General features: G+C 38.1%; 1 protein-coding gene across 48 annotated transcripts in view; it reads left to right on the top strand.

Moving 5' to 3' along the window:
- LOC105489121 (protein tyrosine phosphatase receptor type D) overlaps nucleotides 1-22,205 on the top strand; it is a 2,338,800-nt gene that overhangs the window by 2,252,693 nt on the left and 63,902 nt on the right. For all 48 annotated transcript variants that reach the window (XM_011753819.3, XM_071078808.1, XM_071078779.1 and 45 more), the window contains one exon: nucleotides 11,567-11,742. In XM_011753819.3, the coding sequence (XP_011752121.2) occupies nucleotides 11,567-11,742 (176 nt within the window). The remainder of the gene's footprint in view (nucleotides 1-11,566; nucleotides 11,743-22,205) is intronic.

The following is a 22,205-nucleotide window of genomic DNA, read 5'->3' as shown; positions in this document are numbered from 1 at the left end:
TTTCCTACTGATGCAGGATGTGACAGTGTCTTAAGTTACTTAGCATGGGTGAAAAAGCTTAATCTTATCTTTTTGCCTAAAAATCTATTTTATCTTTTGGCGTTAGCGTTATGGATAACACAAATATTAGGTTTTAGAACTTCATTTCCTATTTCCTCTCTCATTTCCTATTTTATGACATGACTAACCTGAGACGGGGACACAATATGGGAATCATCAAATGCATCATTCAAATGGATCAGAGTCATAAGATTGCAGAACAAATGTCAAGTACATGTAAACCTAACGATAATACAGGTGATCTGCTTACCTCAAATATTGTTTTATGTATCTTTAATTTCTTATTAACCAAGGAGTATCAATTAGTGGCAGGTTATTATAATGCCTTGTAATTAGCAAAAATTAATTATTGCAGTCCTGTATAAAAAAGAGGTTGTTGTTCTAAAGTATAATTAATCTTCACTGCTGCAAGTACTATGTTTCCATTAGTAGGGTTATAATTAGCATTTTGTTTTAAAAGCCATATTGACATGGATTTTTAGAAAAGTGTTAGCCAAGTCTAAATATAAAGCAAAATTAAAATACTGCTTTTCAATTCAGCAACAAAGACAAGACATTATAATAGGTATGATTATCTGGTTATCGATTACATGTCAAGCACCATGTTATGGAGGCCCAACCCCAAAAGCTAGTTGTCATGATCTGAATTTACGGATGAGGAAATGGAAGCATTTAAAAAGTCAGCAAACTTAAGTGTGATCAATAGATAATAAGTGACAAATTCAAAATACTAATATATGTCAGTCTCAAGGCAGCTGTTCTTCCCATTAGTCCATGCAGGCCCAGAGCAGCTTTTGAAATCATTATAACCCTGCCTATGTACATCAAACCTAATTCAAAACTGATGCCTTTTTGGCTGGGAAGATTGTGTAAGAATTTTGAAGTACACATTTTGAAACACATGATAGAAATCTTAGAACTAGAGGTCTTCAGTTGTGTTCATAGACTCCAGTCAAGATGAATTTTTCCAAAGAATGACATAGAAATGATTTTCAGGTGTGTTTTTTTTGTTTGTTTGTTTGTTTAATCTCACTTTTTAAGGTATATTGGGAAGAATTCTGAATAAAGAGACAGAAAACTGAAAACTAAATTTCGGTTTAAACAGCAATGTGACCTTAAGCTTTTCACTTAATGCAGTTAACATTAACTCTTTGGGGAAGCTGGATCCTTTTGACAATTTCATGAACATTTTAAACCCCACTTGAAAACATAGAGCACTTACATACTTTATTTGTATGCTAATTTCAGAAAGTTCATGGATATACAATCTCTTTGCCAGTCCATTCTCCAGTTTAGGAAGAACCTATGACTTAGTGTCTTTCGTTGTTTTCTTATAAAACAAGGATGTGTAAGACCATTTCTGCCATCTCCAAAATTCTGAACATTGATTCTAAATCCTGAGATCAAAAGATAATATAAGTAGGCAAAAAAATCTTAGACAATATAAGATCATCTTCTTCAAGAAAGAAAAAAAGCTAGTGGGCTTATTCTAAATAGGATTATTGCCTACTATGTGACTTTCGCCATAACAGATTTAAATGGTTTTATCCATGAGAAGGTTAGAAGTGATGAAGAATAAACCTAGTATGTAATATGCATTCTTTAACACTAGTGCTTCTTAATCTGATTTTTTTAAAAAAGCTTAGTAAAATAGGGATCCATGTCTTAGTCCATTTGTGCTGCTATAACAAAATACCACAGACTGGGTAATTTATAAACGATAGAAATTTATTCCTCATAGTTCTAGGGTCTGGGAAGTCTAAGATCAAGGTGTCAGCAGGCTCGCTTTCTGGTGAGGGCCCGGTCTGTCTGCTTCCGAGATGGTGCCCTGTTTTGCTGCATTCCCTGAGGGAAAGAATGCTGTGTCCTTACATTGCCAAAAAGATAGAAAAAGGGCAAACTTAATCTTTCAAGCTTTTTTATAAGGATCCTAATCCCACCCATGAGGGCTCTGCCGTGACAACTTAAGCATTTCCTAAGTCCCCACCTCTCAGTACTATCACATTGGTGATTAAGTTTAACATATGGATTTATGGGAACACATTCTGATCAGAGCAGTGCATTAATTTTTTCTTATAGAAAGGGTCATATATTTAAAGTTTCAAAACATAAATATATTTATTCACTTCATCTCTTTAATAAGTACCTTCTTAGGAGGGCCTATATGCTGCTCAAGAACCTCTTTCCTAATAGCGCATCCTAAGGTCTGCTTGCTTCTGCAGAGCTTGCTTGGACAAGTTGCTGAGCCTTGGTTTCCTCATCTGTATAATGGGATTATTAATAGTACCTACTTCCTACCATTACTAGGAGGATTAAATAAACTAACATATGTAAAGCACCTGGAAGAGTGCCTGGCACCAAGAAAATGTATAATAAATATTGGGAATTGTTAAGATTATCTTTAGTGTTATGCATTTTATTACTACTACAGATAGGCCCTTTTAACTGCAGATGAAATTTCTTTGGTGTGTGATCTATGGAAAAATTAGTAATATCCAAATGAGAAAACTGCATATATTTGAAGTTTTCTGTGATGCAAAAGAAAACACTGGTGCTTGATAAATGGAAACCAGACCCATAATAGCATTACAAGTTTCAACAGGGGCCAGAATCTATTCTTTTAAATGGAAATTCAAATATATATCATCTGCTGTTTGATTTGCAAAACAGGAACAATTCAAAAAAATCCAAGCATAAATAATATAGATGATGTTACAATAACTTGATTGTTTGTGAGATGGGCAATTTTACCTTTGAGATGAGAAAGCTGCTAACATGGAATCACAGCCCATAAGATAAATCCAGTGAAAAATAAATAAATAAAGACAAGAAACTACTGCTATTCCTTCTGTAATGTTATCCACCATTTGCCACCACACTAGTGCTCTGTGTTTCAGTTGTGCCTTAGCCTCTTCTGCAGAGTGTTCTGTGGATAAGTCTATAGCAATTCATTTAAAACAGCAGTCAGCACATGTTAGCATATTCTCCAATGTCACATTGTACCCATGCTGTAAAATATCTTTTTCTTTTATTTTTTTGGGCAGGGGGCCTATCTGGTAACCGGATGTATTTTCAACAAGTAAAACAAAACCAAATAAACCTAGGAAAATATGTTAATACAATCTATCCAACATTTTCTAATGGAATGTTAGTTATAGTGAATATAAATGTTCCATTTGAAGTTCTAACATCAAAACAATTACAATTATTTCACCCAATAAGGAAGTCCTTTGATAGCTGCTGTGTGCTGCTCCCCATATTACCTCAATAAATATGATCTCTTTTTCTCCCTCTGAATTTCTCTCCCCCTCTTCCCTGACACTAGTGAATAGTTTATTGGCACCTCATGTTTGTTTTATCTTGCTCTTGAAATTCTATTTAAGGTACTAAAGGAAATTTATTAGAATGTATACCCCATCCCTTAAGAAACTCATATAAAAAAAAAAAAAAAATCCCGGCCGGGCGCGGTGGCTCAAGCCTGTAATCCCAGCACTTTGGGAGGCCGAGACGGGCGGATCACGAGATCTGGAGATCGAGACCATCCTGGCTAACACGGTGAAACCCCGTCTCTACTAAAAAAAAAAAAATACAAAAAACTAGCCGGGCGAGGTGGCGGGCGCCTGTAGTCCCAGCTACTCGGGAGGCTGAGGCAGGAGAATGGCGGGAACCCGGGAGGCGGAGCTTGCAGTGAGCTGAGATCCGGCCACAGCACTCCAGCCTGGGCGACAGAGCGAGATTCCGTCTCAAAAAAAAAAAAAAAAAAAAAAAATCCCATCCAATTATTGGTTGAGTTCATTTTTCTCACACTCTTCATCAATCATTGATTTAGGCTGATGGCATGGTTTCTGTAGCATTTTCACTTTTTCTGTTCTCAAGTTAGTTGTTTACAACTGTGATGAAGTTTAATCATTTTATTTCAGGGTACTTTAAAAAAAATACATAAAAGCATTTCTTTTTCTTTTTTTTTTTTTTTGAGGAGCAGTGAATAGACAAGTTTTTATAGCTTAATTTGTTTTAAATAGAAAGGTAGATAGCACTTGGCCTGGGAAACCTGGAACAGTTTCACAGGATGCTTGCAGTCTAAGAGCTATCTAATTACAGCTGTGTAAATGGCATCTTTCTCTTACATGTAGCCAAGCAAGTGCTGTTATATCTCTTACTCTCTAACTCCTACCTTAGACTATACCTGCTGATGTTTCTTACCTGAAAAAGAGAAAAAGCATTGTTAAGGGACGGCTGGCTCTGTTGTTTTTCATTTACTCTTGTTCTCAGAAAGCTAATCCAAGAGTAAAATCAGAAAGCTCTGGGACTGAGTTTATTTTTATTTCTATTGTCTTTAGTTCATTGGAGTTTTTGTTTCTTTTTTTAATTTTTATTGTACATCTATGCAGCTTACTCTAATGAATCTACCCTTCATTACTCTGAGGCTGTAGATAAACCTACATCATCTATGGTTCTGTTGTTAGAATATAGATATAGGTAGTAGATTGCTGGGAAATTGTAAAAGAATTATTTTCATCCTGTCTGATAATTTTTTTAAATGGAGAAGCTAGAAAGGGGCCTTCCAGATTTGGAATTGCTTTTTATCAGTAGGGTATTTAAGAATCAGCAGGCTTTTTTCAATTTTTACATCAATCATAATAATAACTAAAATCCATATGACATTTTGGAAATTTCAGATGTATTGATTCATTTAATTCTCACAGAGGTGTTGGTTCCAGGACTTTTTGGTCATGATATTCATATTAATGATGATGAGACTGAGCGTCAGAGTGTTTCCTACACATAGAGCTTCTGTAGTCATGTCTCATGCTTGATTGTTGACTACTTCATTGCTTGATGAACCTCTATAGTAATTGCCTCCTTATTAGTATAAAGCTAATTGGACCACAACTCCATGATGTGGCTGAAAAGTTAAGCTTCAGTGGCCTAAGGTCTACTGTATTTTAAGGCAAGTTGCTGTCTAACCAAAAAGCATGCCCCTCTATCACAGGTGCTGATAATTCCCCAACTCATGTTGCTGATCTTGCAATGTATTCAAAGATGGTTCAATCACCCATCTACTTTCCTGCATCCATTCTCAAAACCCAGCCTTCTCAGCAGTGTGAGGGTATGGAAAATCAAGTAGAGGAAGACATACATTAATGAGGAGTTTCTGGTTGGGTTCACATACTCTGAATATCATCTGTTTCTCCATTAACTCACTGTGGGATTGAGCTACAATGCCTACAGAACAGGCATGCTTTATAAAAAAATTTTGTATGTTTTCTAGAAACATGGAAAAACTGCAGCTATATCAGGGGATACCCTGGCAAGTAATAGACTGTGTCTTTGCAATAAATGTTTGCTTTATTTGGTGTGTTGAAAAAAGAATCCTTCATGTCACCAGGTCTGATGCAGCTATGTGTGGCTGTCATTATACAGGCGAAGGGTCGGGGGAAAGGCCTGTGTCCTTTAGAATGTAATCAATTTACTTGTAAATTTTTATTAGATTGTGTTTTTCTATTTTCTGTTTTCTAGTTTTGCTGGAGATGGCAAAGTAAACATTTTTTGCCACATTGTTAGTTGTAAAAATTTCAATCTAGGTCTTAACCAACAATATAGTGTTGTTATGCTTTTTTGTTTGTGTGTTGGAGTACAGGAGGGGACATTATTTATCAAATAAAAGGTGGATTTTGTTCTCTATTGGGTCTTGAGTACTTCTGTCTTACAACAAAGAACAAACTTGTTTGCCAAAAAGCAATTTCTTTTTGACACAGTCGTTACTTCATTAGGGATTTGTAGAACTTAAAGAAAATAAAAGTACCTGGGATTTGAAGCCAAATTGTGAGTTGGAGCAGAGTAAGACACTCAGCTGAACATTCATCTCCATCTCTGTAGTGCAGCAGCATCCACTGGAGCCACGGTGGGATTCTGCCTTCCCTCTGAGGCTGCCTCTTAGTTATTCTCACCCCCTAAAGTCCAAGGAGAGCTTCTTTCCATGGACAGACCACCTAGTACCACTACTTCCTCTTGTTTTTTGTTTATTTTTTGCCCCATCAGGTTCCAATCAAGATGTGAAGCAGCAGCCTCACTGAAAAATCTCATCTCAGCACATCAAAGGTAGAAGCAATAGGAATCAGCTTGAAAGAGCATCAGAGTGCGTTCCTACCTAATCTGAGAGACACAAAGCCTCTATTTATCTTAAAATAACTTCACAGAGATTTCTGAGTCCAAGAAGGTTGAGAATAGCACAGAGAGACACCTTATTTTAGAACTCAAAAGGACTGGAGGGAATCAATTTGTCCAACACATCTTGTTTAGCAAATAAACAATTACAGGTCTGGACAAGTTGAGTAACTGGCCAAAGATCACAGAGTAAACGACCAGCAGCCCTAGACAGGAGTCCAGGTTTCCTGGTCAGTTTCTCTAAATTCTTAGCAAGTGCTTGGTATCGTCCCAGGACTTTAAAATGCACACACGACTTTACCTACAGTACAATGTGATGCAAAATTGCGAACATTCCCCTCAGGATTACTTGATTTCACAAAATAATTCATGTACTATTTTGCATCCTGCCTTTTCACTTAATGTCAGGGCTTAAGGCTTTATTATAAACCCCTCATCGTTATAAACACTGCTTCAACAAGAGACAAGAGAGATCTTTTCAAATCAAATTATCTTCTGACCCCAAAAATCAAATCCATAGCAAGTTGGGTGTGTGTTAGGTTTTTTTTTTTTTTTCCTTCTTGGTGGTTTTAAAAAATCCACAAGACCCCATTATTCAAAGTTTATATCCAGGCTCATTTTTCCACTGAAAACCGTGACTAGCAATCAACAGCAAATAAAATGAGAGCCTAAAACTTGCCTGATTCTGTTCAAATAGCTGTATGCTATGGCTTGTTGTGCATGAAGAACAACAGAAGCACAGCTCTACCAATCATTCCCTTCATCACAACTTCTGTCACTTTTACAGGCTTGCACTTACAGCCAGGTCTAGTTAGTCTAGAACACAAAGACCCAGTATGAAGCATGTAAGTAATATTTTTAAATTCCACAAGAAAGAACAGTTCGTTAACTGAGGAAATACACTTTAACACAGGAATGGAGCATATTGGTGTAATATGAAGTTAGAGGATCTAGCCTTAGGTTTCTCATGTGTAAGATTAGAAGACTAAACACTTATTTACGGTGTTAGAACTATTGACATCACTGTTATTAATTAGAGAATGTGCATGAAACAGTGCATGAGAAATCATGAAAACCCACTCTGTTTTATAAATGCAGTAGAGCCATGGACTCCTAGGAAAGAACCAGTCTTGGAGGTAAGCTGTTCTTAAACAAAGACACTAGGACCAACTGACTCCAAGAGAGTTCCTGCAGCAGGGCCAGTGTGTTCTAAGATTTTGCCTATGACGAGCAGAAGGCAAACATCTTTGCATGGTCCTGTTGTTTTAAAAACTCATTCCCCAACCAAAAAACAAACAGAAAACCCAAAAAGCAAATCAAACACTGTTATTCTAGTATTGGAGGAAGGTCTCCGTGACTCCAAGAATGAAAAGCAATCACCTAATTTGTAATAATTCTATACTCTTTCCGTACTACATTTCTTTTTCTTTTTTCTTTTTTCCAGTACTACATTTCAAGTTATATTTCCATCCTTCGTAACCCCAAAGGAATTAAATTAATTCTCACACCCTTCTCTTGGATTAGAAGTGCACTGTGATTAATGTTGCATTAGCAGAAGCAAATCATTTTTTGGAAAAGGCAGGGAATTGAAAATTAAATAAACAAATATGCACTACTTAGAGAAAGTCACCCCCAAAAAGTGAAATAATGTTAGATCCGGCCTCCCAGCAGAAACATCCTAATCAAGAACTACTGAAGAAGCATTTCATGGCACCAAAACATTTGGAAAGAAGCATATTGTTTATTTTCACAGTGTTGGTTGAAAAGTCTTTCTAAATATGTCACATTAAAAACCAGAGTCTCATCTACTTGAAATGGACTGCTGATTAACTTTAGCTTCCAATCTGGGGTTAATATTTTTAGGACAAGCCACCATCCTTTCTAAAATTTTTTCTCTTTCATCTTTCTGCACAGTGCGTTATATTGGGTTGTATAAATACAGTACTCATTATATCTTAGAGCTTCTGGAGAACATAGCCATCTCCCATGTCTCCACATTGCAGAGGACCTGTGAGAGAGAACTTACCTGAAATGTCTTTTCACCAGAATGGGTAAAGAGATTTGCCAGAAGGAGACTTTCATTCCATGTACTACCTTCTTACAAATAGGTATCAAAATATAAGAGGAACCTCAGCATTATTTTCAGGATATAAAATATTGGCTTGATAATTTGCTCTACCAGGTATTTGATTTTGTTTTCAATTACCTCTTTTTCAAAATATTCATTCTTTCTCGTTTATTGAGACAGAGTATCTTCCTCTGTCACCCAGGCTGAAGTGTGGTGGTGCAGTCATGGCTCACTGCAGCCTTGACTTCCTGGACTCAAATGATCCTCCCACCTCAGGCTCCCAGGTAGCTGGGACTACAGGCATGCATCACCACATCCAGCCAAGTTTTTAGTTTTTTGTAGAGACAGGGTCTCTTTACCATGTTGCCCAGGCTTGTCATGTCCTGTTCTCAAGAAATCTTCCTACCTCAGCCTCCCCAAAGTGTTGGAATTATAGACATGAGCCACCACGCCAGCCTAATTTTTTATTTTTATTTTTTGTAGAGACAGGGTCTCACCATGTTGCTCAGGCTGGCTCAAACTCCTGGGCTCAAGTGATCCTTCTGCCTCAGCCTCTCAAAGTGTGGGGATTACAGGCATGAACTACCATACTTTGCCCAATTCCTAAATTCTTAATGCATTTAGTGATAGTATTGATTCCTGGTGCCTAGTAGTCTTAAGGCAACATTTTTGTATTCTTATCCTGGGAAGTGCAATCATTATTCAGTAGCAGCCTACCCCCTTCTTGTAAAACAAAAAAGAATTATTCAAAATTGAGCAGTATGCAAAAAAAACCCAATTCATTACATATTAACTGATTAACATTTTTTTGCAAAGAGAATTGGATGGGTCTGATTCCCTGTCTTTAGGAATGATTCTCGTGTGCATCTTCTCCGTCCTCGGATGCATTGTTCAGACACATTTGCTTTCCTTGATAAGGGGCGATGTGGCGCAGGGCCCAGTTGATGAATCTTCTGAGTCATTTAGCCCAGATTTCTCCATTCTGATTTTTCTTGGAAAAAAGTTTTCTGTATATTGGCAGCTGAGTGAGGCCCTTAGCCAGAATCCTTTTAATCAATTCTTTAATGTTGCTAACTGCTAAATTAAAATTTTGGAAGTGGGTTTTCCTGTTAGATGGATTCATTCTTGGCTCAGAACCAAATCCTATGGATATGTAAGATGTGTGTACGTCCCAGTGTTTGTAACCTGAGAATTTTATTTAACCCGTCATTTGAATCTACAGTAATCTGGTGTTGGGGAGGAATAGGATCTTTATCAACAAAGGGCTGCCAAAACCCCAACTGCTTCTTGAGTAGCTGTAATAGATGAATAATGTTACAACCAACCATGCATTTCAAGTTTTGCTCAAAAGGCTTTTCAGCTAATGCTGGTGGTATTTCATATCCATGTGTTCATCTCAGAGTGCAGTAGTTTCCATCTGACTTTTATTACCTTTCTTGAGAGGATCAACTTTACAACTGGAATCAGAAAAGCAGTCAAAGTCATTGCAAGTGGCAATCAGTGAAATATAACAATTTTAGCTTGGGAACATATGTTTCATTATAAGGGAAAAAAATGGTTACCCTATGATTCCAAGACTCATATTTCCCAGGGTAGAAGGGATCATGCACAAGTTCTAGTGTACCTCCCATATCATGCTGATATTCCTCTAAAGTGCTTATTCTCCCCTACAGATAACCAGCTCATGACCTTCCAGGGAAACTTAACTCCCTTTTTGATTCTGACCAGTTGAAAATGCTTTATTGTTTCTGTAGTTACATCTTTCAGAATTTAAAACTTGGAACTCAACAGAGTAAATCTAAACCTCTCTTCTTCTCACAGGCAGCTCTCATCCCAATTCCTACCCTTTCCTTTGCTAGGCTATAATATCCATTCTTTCTCATATGGAGTAGCTTTGATTCCCTTAATAACTGTGGCTACTCTACTTGGAAGAAGCTCACATTTGCCTCTATCTTTCTTAAAGGCACGTGCTGATGGAAAACTAGGGTTTTAATCATAATATCTACATTAAATTACATTTCTGCTACTGATTACATGTTGGAACTGGGGCAAATTATTTACTCTTTTTTTGTCACTAGGGTAGCAAAGGTGAATAAAAGAGACGTGGTCAAAACAGGCAATAAGTAAATTAACAAACAAGTAAATATATAATTACAACCTGTAATCAGTAGTATAAAAGGGCTGTCAAGGGAGTTCTGATGTCTCAGGATACTCCAGGGCAGGCCTTCTGGGATGGAGGCTGGGTGTTTTATGATGGGAAGGAGACAGAGTATATTCTAGGATGTGGATTGCACTAAGGGGGGAAATAAATGTTTTCTAATCATTGAAGCAGGCCAGTGTCTAGAGTTATAAAGGCAAGCAGGTGAGTGGAATGAGATGAGTCTGGGAAGTGGCAGAGCTTTGTAAGTGATGTTCAGAGTTTGGATTTTATTTGAAGTATAAGGGGAAGCCATTGTTGGGTTTGAAGAAGTTACAGTGTCTGAAATAAATTTTTTCAAATTGCTCTCATGTTAGATAGAGAACAAACTGGAGAGGACAAAAGTAGAAGTTCGACATCCAATTAGGAGGCAGTTTTCGTAATCCAAGAAGTTCATGTGCTGCTTACAACAAATCATGAGTTTTAAATGAGAAGCAATACTTTACAGAGGTCAAGACACGTATGAGTAGCCTATGATTAAACCTGACTCCAGTTTGAGCAGCTTGCTCAAGTTTCTTTAACTTCTTTGCACCTCAGTTTTCTCCTGACAGGACTCATGACAGAACTTACTGCAGAGTTGTTGTAAATATTAAATGGCTTTATATATAAGTTTCCTGTTAACTAAATCTACAAAGAATTTTTCACTATTATGGTGTGTTCCACCCTATTTTGTATTTTCAGACTCAAGCATTCTTTTATCTAGTTTTTGTCTGGGAAGCACATGGATGAGGAATGTTACCAGATTGTTTATTATTCTTTGCAAACTATTTCCTTGCCAGTGCAACAGAGAAAACCAACAACCAGTGAAAGAAAAGTCGTTCTATGGACCATCTATTGTATTTTTTCTTTGTCATATTATGAAGACCTGACACTTTTTTTCAATACATTTTTTTTACATGATGGTTCTAATAGGACCTTTTTTTTTAAATCTTGCTTAAAACCCGACCTTCAATATATTGCGACTCCTCTAGTGTACGGTGGAACAGTAAGATAACACTGCCATTAGGTCATGTCCCAGGCTATTTCCTCTTGTGATGTGCTCACCTGGTTAAATAACACTCCTTGTTTTCCAGGGATCCCAGGAAGTGACTATGTGAATGCCAACTACATAGATGGCTATAGGAAACAAAATGCCTATATTGCAACACAGGGATCTCTCCCCGAAACATTTGGGGACTTTTGGAGAATGATATGGGAACAACGGAGTGCCACAGTTGTCATGATGACAAAACTAGAAGAAAGATCAAGGGTAAGAATAAGTATCCACCTCTTTCATTTTAAAACTTTTCCCTCAGAGTCCCTATGTTGCATATTTTATTCTGTTCAGAATGTAACCTTTCCCTAAGGCTTAACTTTCTAACAGATACTAATTATGAATGGGCATCAACAACTCTAATTAAACCATTCTTTAAAACTCCTCTGGGTCTTTTCAAAAAAGAAATTCTCCCATGTTATGATGTGTGTGGTTGCTAAAAGGAAAAAAAAAAAGGAATATTCACGGGAATAGACAACTTCGTTAGATAAAATAAATATTAACTTGAACCTCTTTCAAAAACACCATTGAACAAGAACGCACGGGCTTTGGGGAGAATCCCACCAATATGTACTTCCACTGTTTTCAACTTTTTCTTTCTTATAATCTGCAACGTAAGACTTAAATTCTGTGAAAGAGGCTCTTGCTTAAATTATTCACATTAGTATAAATTAAGTCAGGGCAGCTGGAAAAATGATGTGGCTGAATACACGGCTGAGAAAACACATAAATGCAGAGAGGGCGTTTTGCTAGTTTAAACTTCTCCAAAATGAGTAGATTTTAATAATGGAGTCATTGCTTGGTAAGGTCCAAGAAAAGAGTTTTATTCATCATATGGATCCAATATTATGGTGCATGGCACATTAGTTAAATGCTGTTGTTTTGAAGGACTAAAAAATACTGGGTAAGCAGTGTACCGTATCCCTGAGGACATGTGTACATATTGTAGCATCTGAAGAAAATCAACCTTTAACCTTGAGAAATTAGTGAAGGGATCTCTGAAACTTCATTGAAGATAGCAGATACTTTCATTGAAGAATGGGGACATTCAAGACAGAATTTGTAAACCACAAATGAGAGGTCTCTTTTACTGTGGTTATAGTAGTCTCAAAAAGGATATTTATAAGGAAGAGAGCCTGATTCCCCATTTACTGTGTGAGAGTTGAGGTTCTGTAATGTTCTTCTAAGCTCAACACATGGCGGTTTCTCTAAGCCTGGGTATGTATATGAGGGACAATTTAAAAGCTGCCCAAGAGATTTATAAGGGAAAAGCTCAGATAGAAAAATACTAAAAAGCCACAACTGTAACCTCAAAGGTGGGAAATCAAAAGCAGTGATAAATGGTTGGTTTAGCAAAATTGAAAAGCAATTAGATCTTTTCAAAACATCTGAATTGTATAGAGATGTTGACATATTGTCTAAAATGGGAATTAAGATAAAAATGACGCTGAAGACAAATATCTGTCATACTTTACATGCAAACCCCATTCAAAAGATGTAAATGGATCTGTTACCGATTTGTACTTAAGGTAACTCCTATGTAGCAAGCAGTTTCCTTAAAAACAGCTTCCCCTCCAAGCGATCTTGGATATCATAGTTAATAACTATAATAATGTCTAACATATTAGATGCATTGATATTTCAAAACAGCCCTTTTCAAGAAACACTACTATGACCTCCAGTTTCCACATGAGTACACTGGGGCCCAGAAAATTACAGAAGCTTTGCCAGGGTCATCCAGTTACCAAGGTCAGGGATAGGAATTGAAGACAGACCGTCTGGCTCCAGAACACACGTGCTTCACCATCAAGCCATACTGCCTGTTGACACTTCTGTGAAGCTGAGACAGCTGAACTATTATATTACGGCATGCATGTAAATCCAACCTACCCAGTCTGTTCTGCCTGGAGATAACTGCTGGTAACAAGCAGTCATTTGCAAAAGCTGTTTTCAGTAAAACACACATTTTATCTTGACACTGCAGGCCTTCATTAAACTGTGCACAGAAACTTGTTTTGAAATAACCAAATGAAATTCTGCCCCTTTTCTCCCTAATTGCTTCTAATAATAAAGTTAGTTCTAACTGGCCCCACTGCCACTGCAACATCTGATGGTAATGAGCAGTTCTTGGCAAAGGCATTGTGACTTAAATACCTACAGTTTATCTTTCTGTTGCAGGCTACCTTCTCCTGCAACCCCCCTCAGCCAGAGGAACTTATTTGGAAGTTACTAAATGAACCTCTGTTTGCTCCCTTCATTAATTACTCTTTGCTCTTGGAAGTTAGCTTGCTCCTTTGTTAAATGGCCTAAGGAGGCCAATTAAAATGCTGTCTTGTGATTTTTATTCTGTGGTGGTTCAGCCTGTACCCAGATTTGTGATGACCTGCATAAGCCAATAGGCGGTTGGGTAGTCTCAGCCGCCATCAATCTGACAATACGTATGAGCCCTGGCCCCCAAGGCCCAAAAGTCCTTTGTTCTCCAGTCTAGAACACTTGGGACTAACTGACCAAATGTCCTGGAGAGATTTAACAAAGCAATGGAGCTTACTATTATCTCATCTGCTTTTCCATCTGCCTCCCTCCCATCAGTCCGATCTCACCCTTTCCCTATCCAGTTGCTCTTTTACCTAAAGTAGCAGGAAGAAAGGGGAAGAGGCATTCCTGGATTCCCAAATAAGAGCTTGAATTGGCTTTCACTATAAAAACAGTGTTATAAATAGGGGTGAGCCGTTAGTGAAATCTATACCTCCAGACTTTAGGAACGTGGTGGGTTCTGTGGGCTGACCTTGGGACTCATTGAATTCTCAATTCCCAGCAGCCAACTTCAAAGCAAACATTGGAACTAGCCTGGCCCTATGAAGGGAAGTGGCACCAGTCTTTCTCATAAAGGGAGGTGGTCCAGGTACTGTAAACAAATTACCTCTCCAAGAGCTGAAGCTTGAAATGTCATTATTTAGATTAAGGCTCAGGTTCTTAAAATAATATTCATTCCCATGGTACATTAAGAAAATATGTGTGTGTGTTGTAAATGCTTCTGTGAATTAGAAGTATGCTAGACTGCCGCTGACCATAGATTTGCAGCAAGGAAGAGAGGAGAAAAGGAAAGAGAAGATAGCTTGATATTACACAAGACCGCATGGGGATACCACCATGAGACAGGACAGCTACAGGACAATTCCAAGTAGGGCACTTTGCAGTCAGATGTCTGAGTTCAAATACCAACTCTTGCCCCTAGCTGTGTGACAATGAGCGAGTTTACTTGACTCCTCAAATTCTCATTTTTCCTTTTTTGGATTATGTGGAAGGGTTATTGTGGGTATTGACTGAGATAAAGGATCTGGCCAAGTGGCTCAGTGATTCTTAAATGGTATTGTTTGGTAAAGCATTTGGGGGCTTTACAGTGACAACTTCAGTTTCCCCAAAAGATAGCCTCCAAATAATTCACTCTTTGTTGCCAAATGAAAAGAGTTTGTTTCTCTGTGGTTGACGATGAATCCTGACCAACCTCTCCATGTCACTGAATATGGTTAATTGTGCCCACGTTTCCCGGTGTGGCACACCCATGCATTTTAGTCAAGAGAAGAGTGGAGCTCAGACCACTGGATTCTTTTCCACTTGCTTTCCCCTAGAACAGGATCTCCAGAGTAGTGATCAGCCAGGGAACAGACCAAAATAGAACATTCTGGCTGCTGCATTGACAATAACACAACATGAAAATCATAAGTTATATAGACATGGGTTACATGTAGTGATAAATGCCACTGAAGATACATTTCCTTATGGTTCAGTTTTACATTCCCTCTCCTCTTTTTTGGTTATTTTATGGTGCTAGAGAATTCTCCTGCCTTAGAGCCCATCTCTCTTTTCAAGCTTTCTGTTTTGCCACAGCCTGGTTCACTTGTTTTTGTTTTTCTTTTAGAGATAGAGTCTTACTCTGTTGTCCAGGCTACAGTGCAGTGGTGTGATCATAGCTCATTGTAATCTAAAATTTCTGGACTCAAGCAATCCTGCCTGAACAGCAGGGACTACCGGTGCACAGCACCACCCCCAGCTAATTTTTAATTCTTTTGTAGAGACAGACTCTCACTTTTTTGCCTAGGCTGGTCTCAAACTCCTGGCCTGAAGCAGTCCTTCCACCTTGGCCCCCCAAAGTGTTTGGATTACAGGCTTGAGCCATCCCGTGCCTGACTGGCTCATTCTTAAGTTGTCACTCAGGTCTGAGGTTTATCAACAGCGCTTGTATTAATACCTTTGGTGGGTTAGAACAGCTGACTGAGACAAAAGGCTGCTGGGTTCCTTAGCAGGTGTTAGAAGTTTCACTAGCATCTGTTTTGAGCACTGATCATTCTTAGTATTTGCATGGCTAAAGAAACCCTTGTAAGTGTGAAGTATGACTTAGGACTTAAGTTGATTATTTGAAAACAAGAGTTCTTTGATTTTCAAATGTTATTACTTCCCTTCAAATGTGGCCTTTAAAGAATTCCAGACTTAACTGAGAGGACTTTTTGCCAGTTGTATACGTTCAGCTATCGACCCTGAAGGAAAAGTATAAGTTGAATATTTCATATGAGTTTCATTAGGGTATATAAAGAAATAAAAAAACAATGGGCCGGGTGCAGCGGCTCACGCCTGTAATCTCAGCATTTTGGGAGGCCAAGGGGGGCAGATCACCTGAGGTCAGGAGTTCGAGACTAACCTGACCAACATGGAGAAACCCCATCTCTACTAAAAATACAAAATTGGCCAGGCATAGTGTCACACACCTGGAATCCCAGCTACTCTGGAGGCTGAAGCAGGAGAATCGCTTGAACCTGGGAGGCAGAGGTTGTGGTGGGCCAAGATTGCACCATTGTACTCGAGCCTGGGCAACAAGAGTGAAACTCCATCTCAAAACAACGACAAAAACTAAAACTAAAAACAATGATAGAAGCTGGAGATTCTGAAGGGAAAGCATGACTGCTGCCTGAAACACACAGATCAGTTTAAAGCTGTTGTAGAATGTACTGTGTAATATGAAATACTGTTAGTGGGTTTTTTTTCCCCACAGTTTCCATCTTTATTGCCAAATCCTCTCAAGTTTTGCGTAGTCCATTGATTCTGTAGCAAGTCATTCTAGTGCCCTAGAATGTGGTTTCTAATTGTTTCCATGTTTCATAACATGCCAATAAGCACATGAATTGGTCTGGGCAACCACATGGAAGGAGGAAAATGTTTGGAAAAAATGAAGCACTTTGTAGGGAAAGTAAAATGTATACAGCTGGGATTTCCACTACAAGGATATTATTTGTGGATGACTGGGGCACATGATTGGCAGCCTTGCTTGCAGAATTGGCATCTATGAGGTAGGATTTGTCTGCTTTTTAAGGTGTATATTAAATTATTATTTAGTGTGTGATCGTTCACCTTTTTCCCTTCATCTATCTCCTCTTGACTGTTTCTCTCTTACTCTGTCTTCCATCTTGAAATACAGAACACAGAGGGAATGTATCAACCTCATGCTTAGAAAGTTCTTGAGTAACCCTGATTAGTGTTAGAAGTTGAAAGGCTTACTCAGGGTTAGAGTATATCTGACTTTCATTTCACCTCTACAGTCTGCCTTCATTCTTTGCCCATAGTAGAGACTCATTATTTATCTTGCCTTGCAAGCTTTATAGTGGGGGTTGATTCACTTAGAGAGGTTTGTAAATGTACTTAATATTATAAATGTTGGAGGTGGGGAGTGAAATTTTGACACTTAACAAATGGGTCATGATTTTGATTGTAATCCAGTGTGAGTTGTGTCAATTAGTAGTGAAAATATAGGGCTAGAAGTGAAAAATTCTATTCTTGGTTTCCAAGCTATCTTAAGTCCCATTTTCTGTTTCCAAATAGGGAATCATACAAACCAGATGATGCCATACATTAGTAAAGCAGATCAAAAGTTTTGTGCATCGTGACTTTACTTGTATCTTAGGCCAAAAAATGGGAAAATTCCTGCCCTACTAAATTTTGTGGTTTGTGCCAAAGAATGGAGGTTAGATGCTGTCAGGGCCAAAGGGACTAGGCTGGTGTTAACTTCATTTTGTTAACAGTTTAGAGAACTTGACATTTGGCTGGTGGAACACTTCTGACCTAATGACCACTCACTCCTCCTCCTATGTCTTCCCCAGTCCTTGAATGTCACCTTAGTAAACTTCCCCTAGCACAAAGTGAAGGTGAGATGGAGACATATTCACATTTTGTTCTGTGGCTAAGAGGGCAATTCTGAGCATGAAGCAGCAGAAAAAAGAGATTGTGCTCAAACATTTTTTCTTTTCCTATAAAACAAAGCTTGAGATTCTTTTCAGATTGTGAGATCCTTTTGGGTTAAAATTTGACAAAATCCCATTGAAGATTATAAATGGCAGTGCTATTGTTTTCATTGCTGTTATCGGTTTTGGAAAGCCCAGCCTTGGCCAGTGGCAGACTAATTCTTGGCCCTTCGGGTTTGTCAAGGTTCGGTAAGTTTAATGGAGAGCAAGTGCTTTCCAAATGCCAGGTCTGTGTCCTTTTCCAAATGGAACTGGAAGCGCCAAAGGCCGTGAACATTTAATTTCTCAAACTGTAGCCTAAAGCGCTGCCTATCTAGGGCAACAGAAACGGCTTTTTTCTTTAAGCAACTTTAGGACCAGCAGCACAAACATTGCCTTTGGAGTCTGCATGATGTATGGGATTGTTTTGAAAGTGGTGGATACTTAATGTAAATAGGACGCTGGCAACAAAAAGAATGATGCTCGTGTTGGCAATCTAAAGGATGTTGGGGTCCTTATCTAGCAAGTTCCACACTCTTGGTTTTCTCTTGTCAGCAGACACAGTGTCAGATAAAAGAGAAAGAATCCCACCAATTTCTTGCTGTTTGTTAGCTTTCTGGACTATCTACCTTCTTTCCCCACCCCAACTGCTCTACTTAGAAAGGCAACCGACAGATTCTGGCTCAAAGCATTCCTCTTAAAGCCAGTTAGAGTCCTCATGGCCTGAGTAAAGAGCTGGAATGGGGGAAGGAGATGCAACTTTGCTCCTGATGACTTTGTACAAAGCCTCTCTCATTCTCTGCATTCATGTCTGTGGTTCTTCTGTGCTGGATTAGGTCTCATTTCTAAGGTTTTCAGAAGTATGTATTAATCTCTGTTTACTAGTTTTTAGGATCCAATGTTCGGTTTTTCTCTATTGTTTATCAGCAGAATGTCTGGAAAGGCTGATGTTCAACTGGTAAATACCCAACATAGTTGTACTGGTTGTTAAAATATTGAACTGCATTAATACTGACTTGTACCTATGAATTATATTTTTATTGAAACACTGAGTCATCCAGTGATATTGTTTGGAAGAGGTGACACTGGAGTGAAAAGCAACTGCTGGGCAGACCAAGGCAGAAGCAGAGGTGGCTGTAGGGCTATGTGGGGCACCCAGGTGCTCCTCAGGAGTGATTATGTCTGAGGTGGGTACTCTGAGGACTCACCTCATGTGGGAAGAGCTGATATCAAAGTGCTACTTGGCCATGAGAAAGAGGCACCTCACACAGTTCTGCTCTGGTTAGGACAAGGTGCCAGAAACTTGAGACTTAATGACTTTCAATTTAATGGGGAAAGTCATTGGAAAAGTTTACGGCAGCTCCCTATGTCAACTTCTGGCAGACACATCAAACAAAAGGGAATAACTTTTTAAAAATTAATAAGCAGTTAGGAAAGTGTGCAAATGGTTCAATGAACTGGTAAGCAATTTTATGATATGTAATTTGGTTTATTTTGAGAATAGTATTTTTCAACTTTATGGCTGTATATATGAAAAGCTGCACTGGTGGTCAAATGCTTTAATATCACTCTCATTTCAAATATTGTACTGCCTCTTTGTCCTCCACTAATTAGTGTTAGTAAAGATATAATAAAATGGGGGAATACACAAACCAGACTGACTGCCAGTTGGGAATAGATATAGCCAAATATTGATTGAGTGCAGAGAACTACACTGTTGTTAAAAGAGAATCACTGAAATGCTCTCTGTCCTTATTATGGAAAATCAAGTATTCAATCTGGTCTTAAAAATTTCCAGAATAGTTACTATAACCTGTAGAAATAAATAGTTCAGCATTTAATTTTTCTGCCCACTAAAATTTCTGATATTTATCTAAAACTCTCCTTTATTATAGTCTCCCTCATTCAATGGGTATTGGCAAAAGGGTACCAACATTTCCTTACTCCCAAAAATAACTTTGACTTGTGTTATCTAAAGTTAGCCTGCTTGTCCATTCGTTACAGAATACTAATGCTTGAACAACCACTCTGCCCAAACTTACCAGGTACGAATTTACAGTCACTTTTAGCAACAGTTATGGTGCCCCACGTATCGTTTATTGCCTATTCTAAGTCTTTCTTTGGCTAAATAATCTGGTCCAAAGCAGACTTTTCAAATAGGTTTTGGATTAGCAATGCTACAACTCTTTGGAGGTATCAGTTTGTTACAGTTGGAATTCTGATGCCTTGCCATGTTGCCATGCTCAGTAAGTCATTATTAAATTGAGATGAGGAGGTTTTGTTTTCAGAAAGTTTTAGACAATTTAAAAATAAGCCAATGTAGACCACAGTTAATTGATTATAAAGTTGGCTACCACTCATTGAGTGCCTACAATATGCCAAGCACTCCCAAGATAAGCTCTATGGGAATAAAAATAGCCTAGAATGAGAGTCCTTCTCCCAAAGTATGGTCAGCAGACCTAATGGATCAGCTCCTACCAAATATTTGCAATGACAAGATTTTTAAAAATACATTTAAATATGTTTCATTATTCCATCAACTTGATTTTGATAGTTTGTCATGAAAAAGGTAAAATAAATGAATTCCATAGCATAAATTTAGCAATGGTCACCCTGTTCTTTCCATAATTATAGAAAAATGAAAGCTTCACTTAAGGGTAATAACTTTGTGATAATAAAAAGAAATGCCTCCCCCAAATTTAGCCACAACTCTGAACTGTCTCAGTTGAAGCTTCAAGTAAAGTTACTGGGTGATGTTTCTAAACCACAGCTTGAGTCACAAGTTCTGCTGTTCTTCTTTTCCACCTCAGAGTTGAACACATACTCTTCTCAGAAGAGATTGGGGCCCACATAGATTAAGAGAATTGTTTGGTATCTCAGAACCACCTATTTGAGGAACTAGGAGGTTTAAAATCACCCCCACTTAAGTCAATAAGGCTGATGGGTTGAGGGCAGGGTCTGAGTCTTATGTCACCTCAGTGCCCCACAACTGCTAACACCTTGCTTTGCACCTAGAAAATCCTAAGCCAATATCTGCTGAAATTAATAACATGTTCTTTTTTTCACGCTTAGACTGATTTAGTTAATTTATAACAACCAGACACACACAAAAATCCAGAATGTCATCAAACTGATAACCAATAATAGCTAGTGTTTGTTGAATGCCTGTTTGTGCCAGCCATTAGGGTTAAGTGTTTTAGGGGCATCATTTTAGTCCCCACAATAGCTCCATAATGCTGGAGACACTTCCCATTTTACAGATGAGGCGACTAGGCTTTGGTCCTGGAAACAGAGAAGCAATTTTCGAGGCATCCAGGGAGACTCTGCCTGACCTTCCATGAATCAGTGCTGAAGGCCGCTTGTATCCATTCTAAATCAATAGAAAAAGGCAAAAAACAGTATTTGTATTCAGTAACTCCTGCCTTCTAGTTCTTAGGTACTCAAAGGGAGCTGCCTTCATTTCTCGTCTCACAATCAGCTTTATGTGTGAAGCCTAACAAATAGTAACTCTCTCTAGAAATACCTTATGAGATTTTCTCTTAAGAAAATCGAGTAGGGGAAGGGCTGTTGTCAAAGGAAAACATTTTAAGAGAGGAAAATGGAGACAGTTCCTTTATACTAGCTAATGAGGAAAGAAAAAATATTTCCATTGTCGTCCTTTTTTTTTTCTCGCTACACTTCATACTTGCTTCCTAATGCTGAAATCAGAAATCATATGTTTAGCTATGGCAAAAAATGAGACTTAAAATCATATTTTTCAGTAACTCTGAGCCCTTAAATTCAGCCCTCCAAAATCAGATGAAGGTGTGCAGGCTACTCAGAGAATGAGGTGGAGAAAGGAAGTGCTGAGGTTCTCACCAGCAAAGGGGAAAATGTATTACTGTCGCTATTCAGATAAGCCCAGGGAAAGCTTCTGATCCCACTGCTGAGGCCATGTGTGTGCATTTCCACATACGTTAGGATATTTATTTTTCATAAGGTCCTTTTGAGATATATTTCCTGAGAGAAAATGGTAATATTTAAATATATCCGCTTTAAAAAATTGCTTCTGATTTTTGCAGTTGAAACATTTATTTTTCTTTTGGTAAATAATAAGATTAAAGTGCATTATTCAAATTGAGTACAAAAACAACTTTTTTCCTCTTTTAGCTAGAAATTTTCACAGCGTTTACCCCTTATAGTAATGCTCCGTGGTATTTTTTTTTTTTGTAAAGGGGTCAAAGTCTAAGCCAATAATAGCTGCAGTTTCAAACTTATTACTAGAAATGTGAGGATTAGTATAATTTTAGTTTTTCCTGCATCCTAGGAATGGAGAAGATTTGTAGATGGAGAGTCATTTTTCCAAAAGTTGTATGAAAGTTGCCTTCTCATTCTTTCCTTCATCTCCTTTTCTTACCTCACGAGAAGGTC

This window comes from Macaca nemestrina, chromosome 14 (assembly GCF_043159975.1).
Source record: "Macaca nemestrina isolate mMacNem1 chromosome 14, mMacNem.hap1, whole genome shotgun sequence".
NCBI lineage: Eukaryota > Metazoa > Chordata > Mammalia > Primates > Cercopithecidae > Macaca > Macaca nemestrina.
The sequence above is the reverse complement of the archived record's forward strand: the minus strand, read 5'-3'. Positions and strand labels throughout refer to the sequence as shown.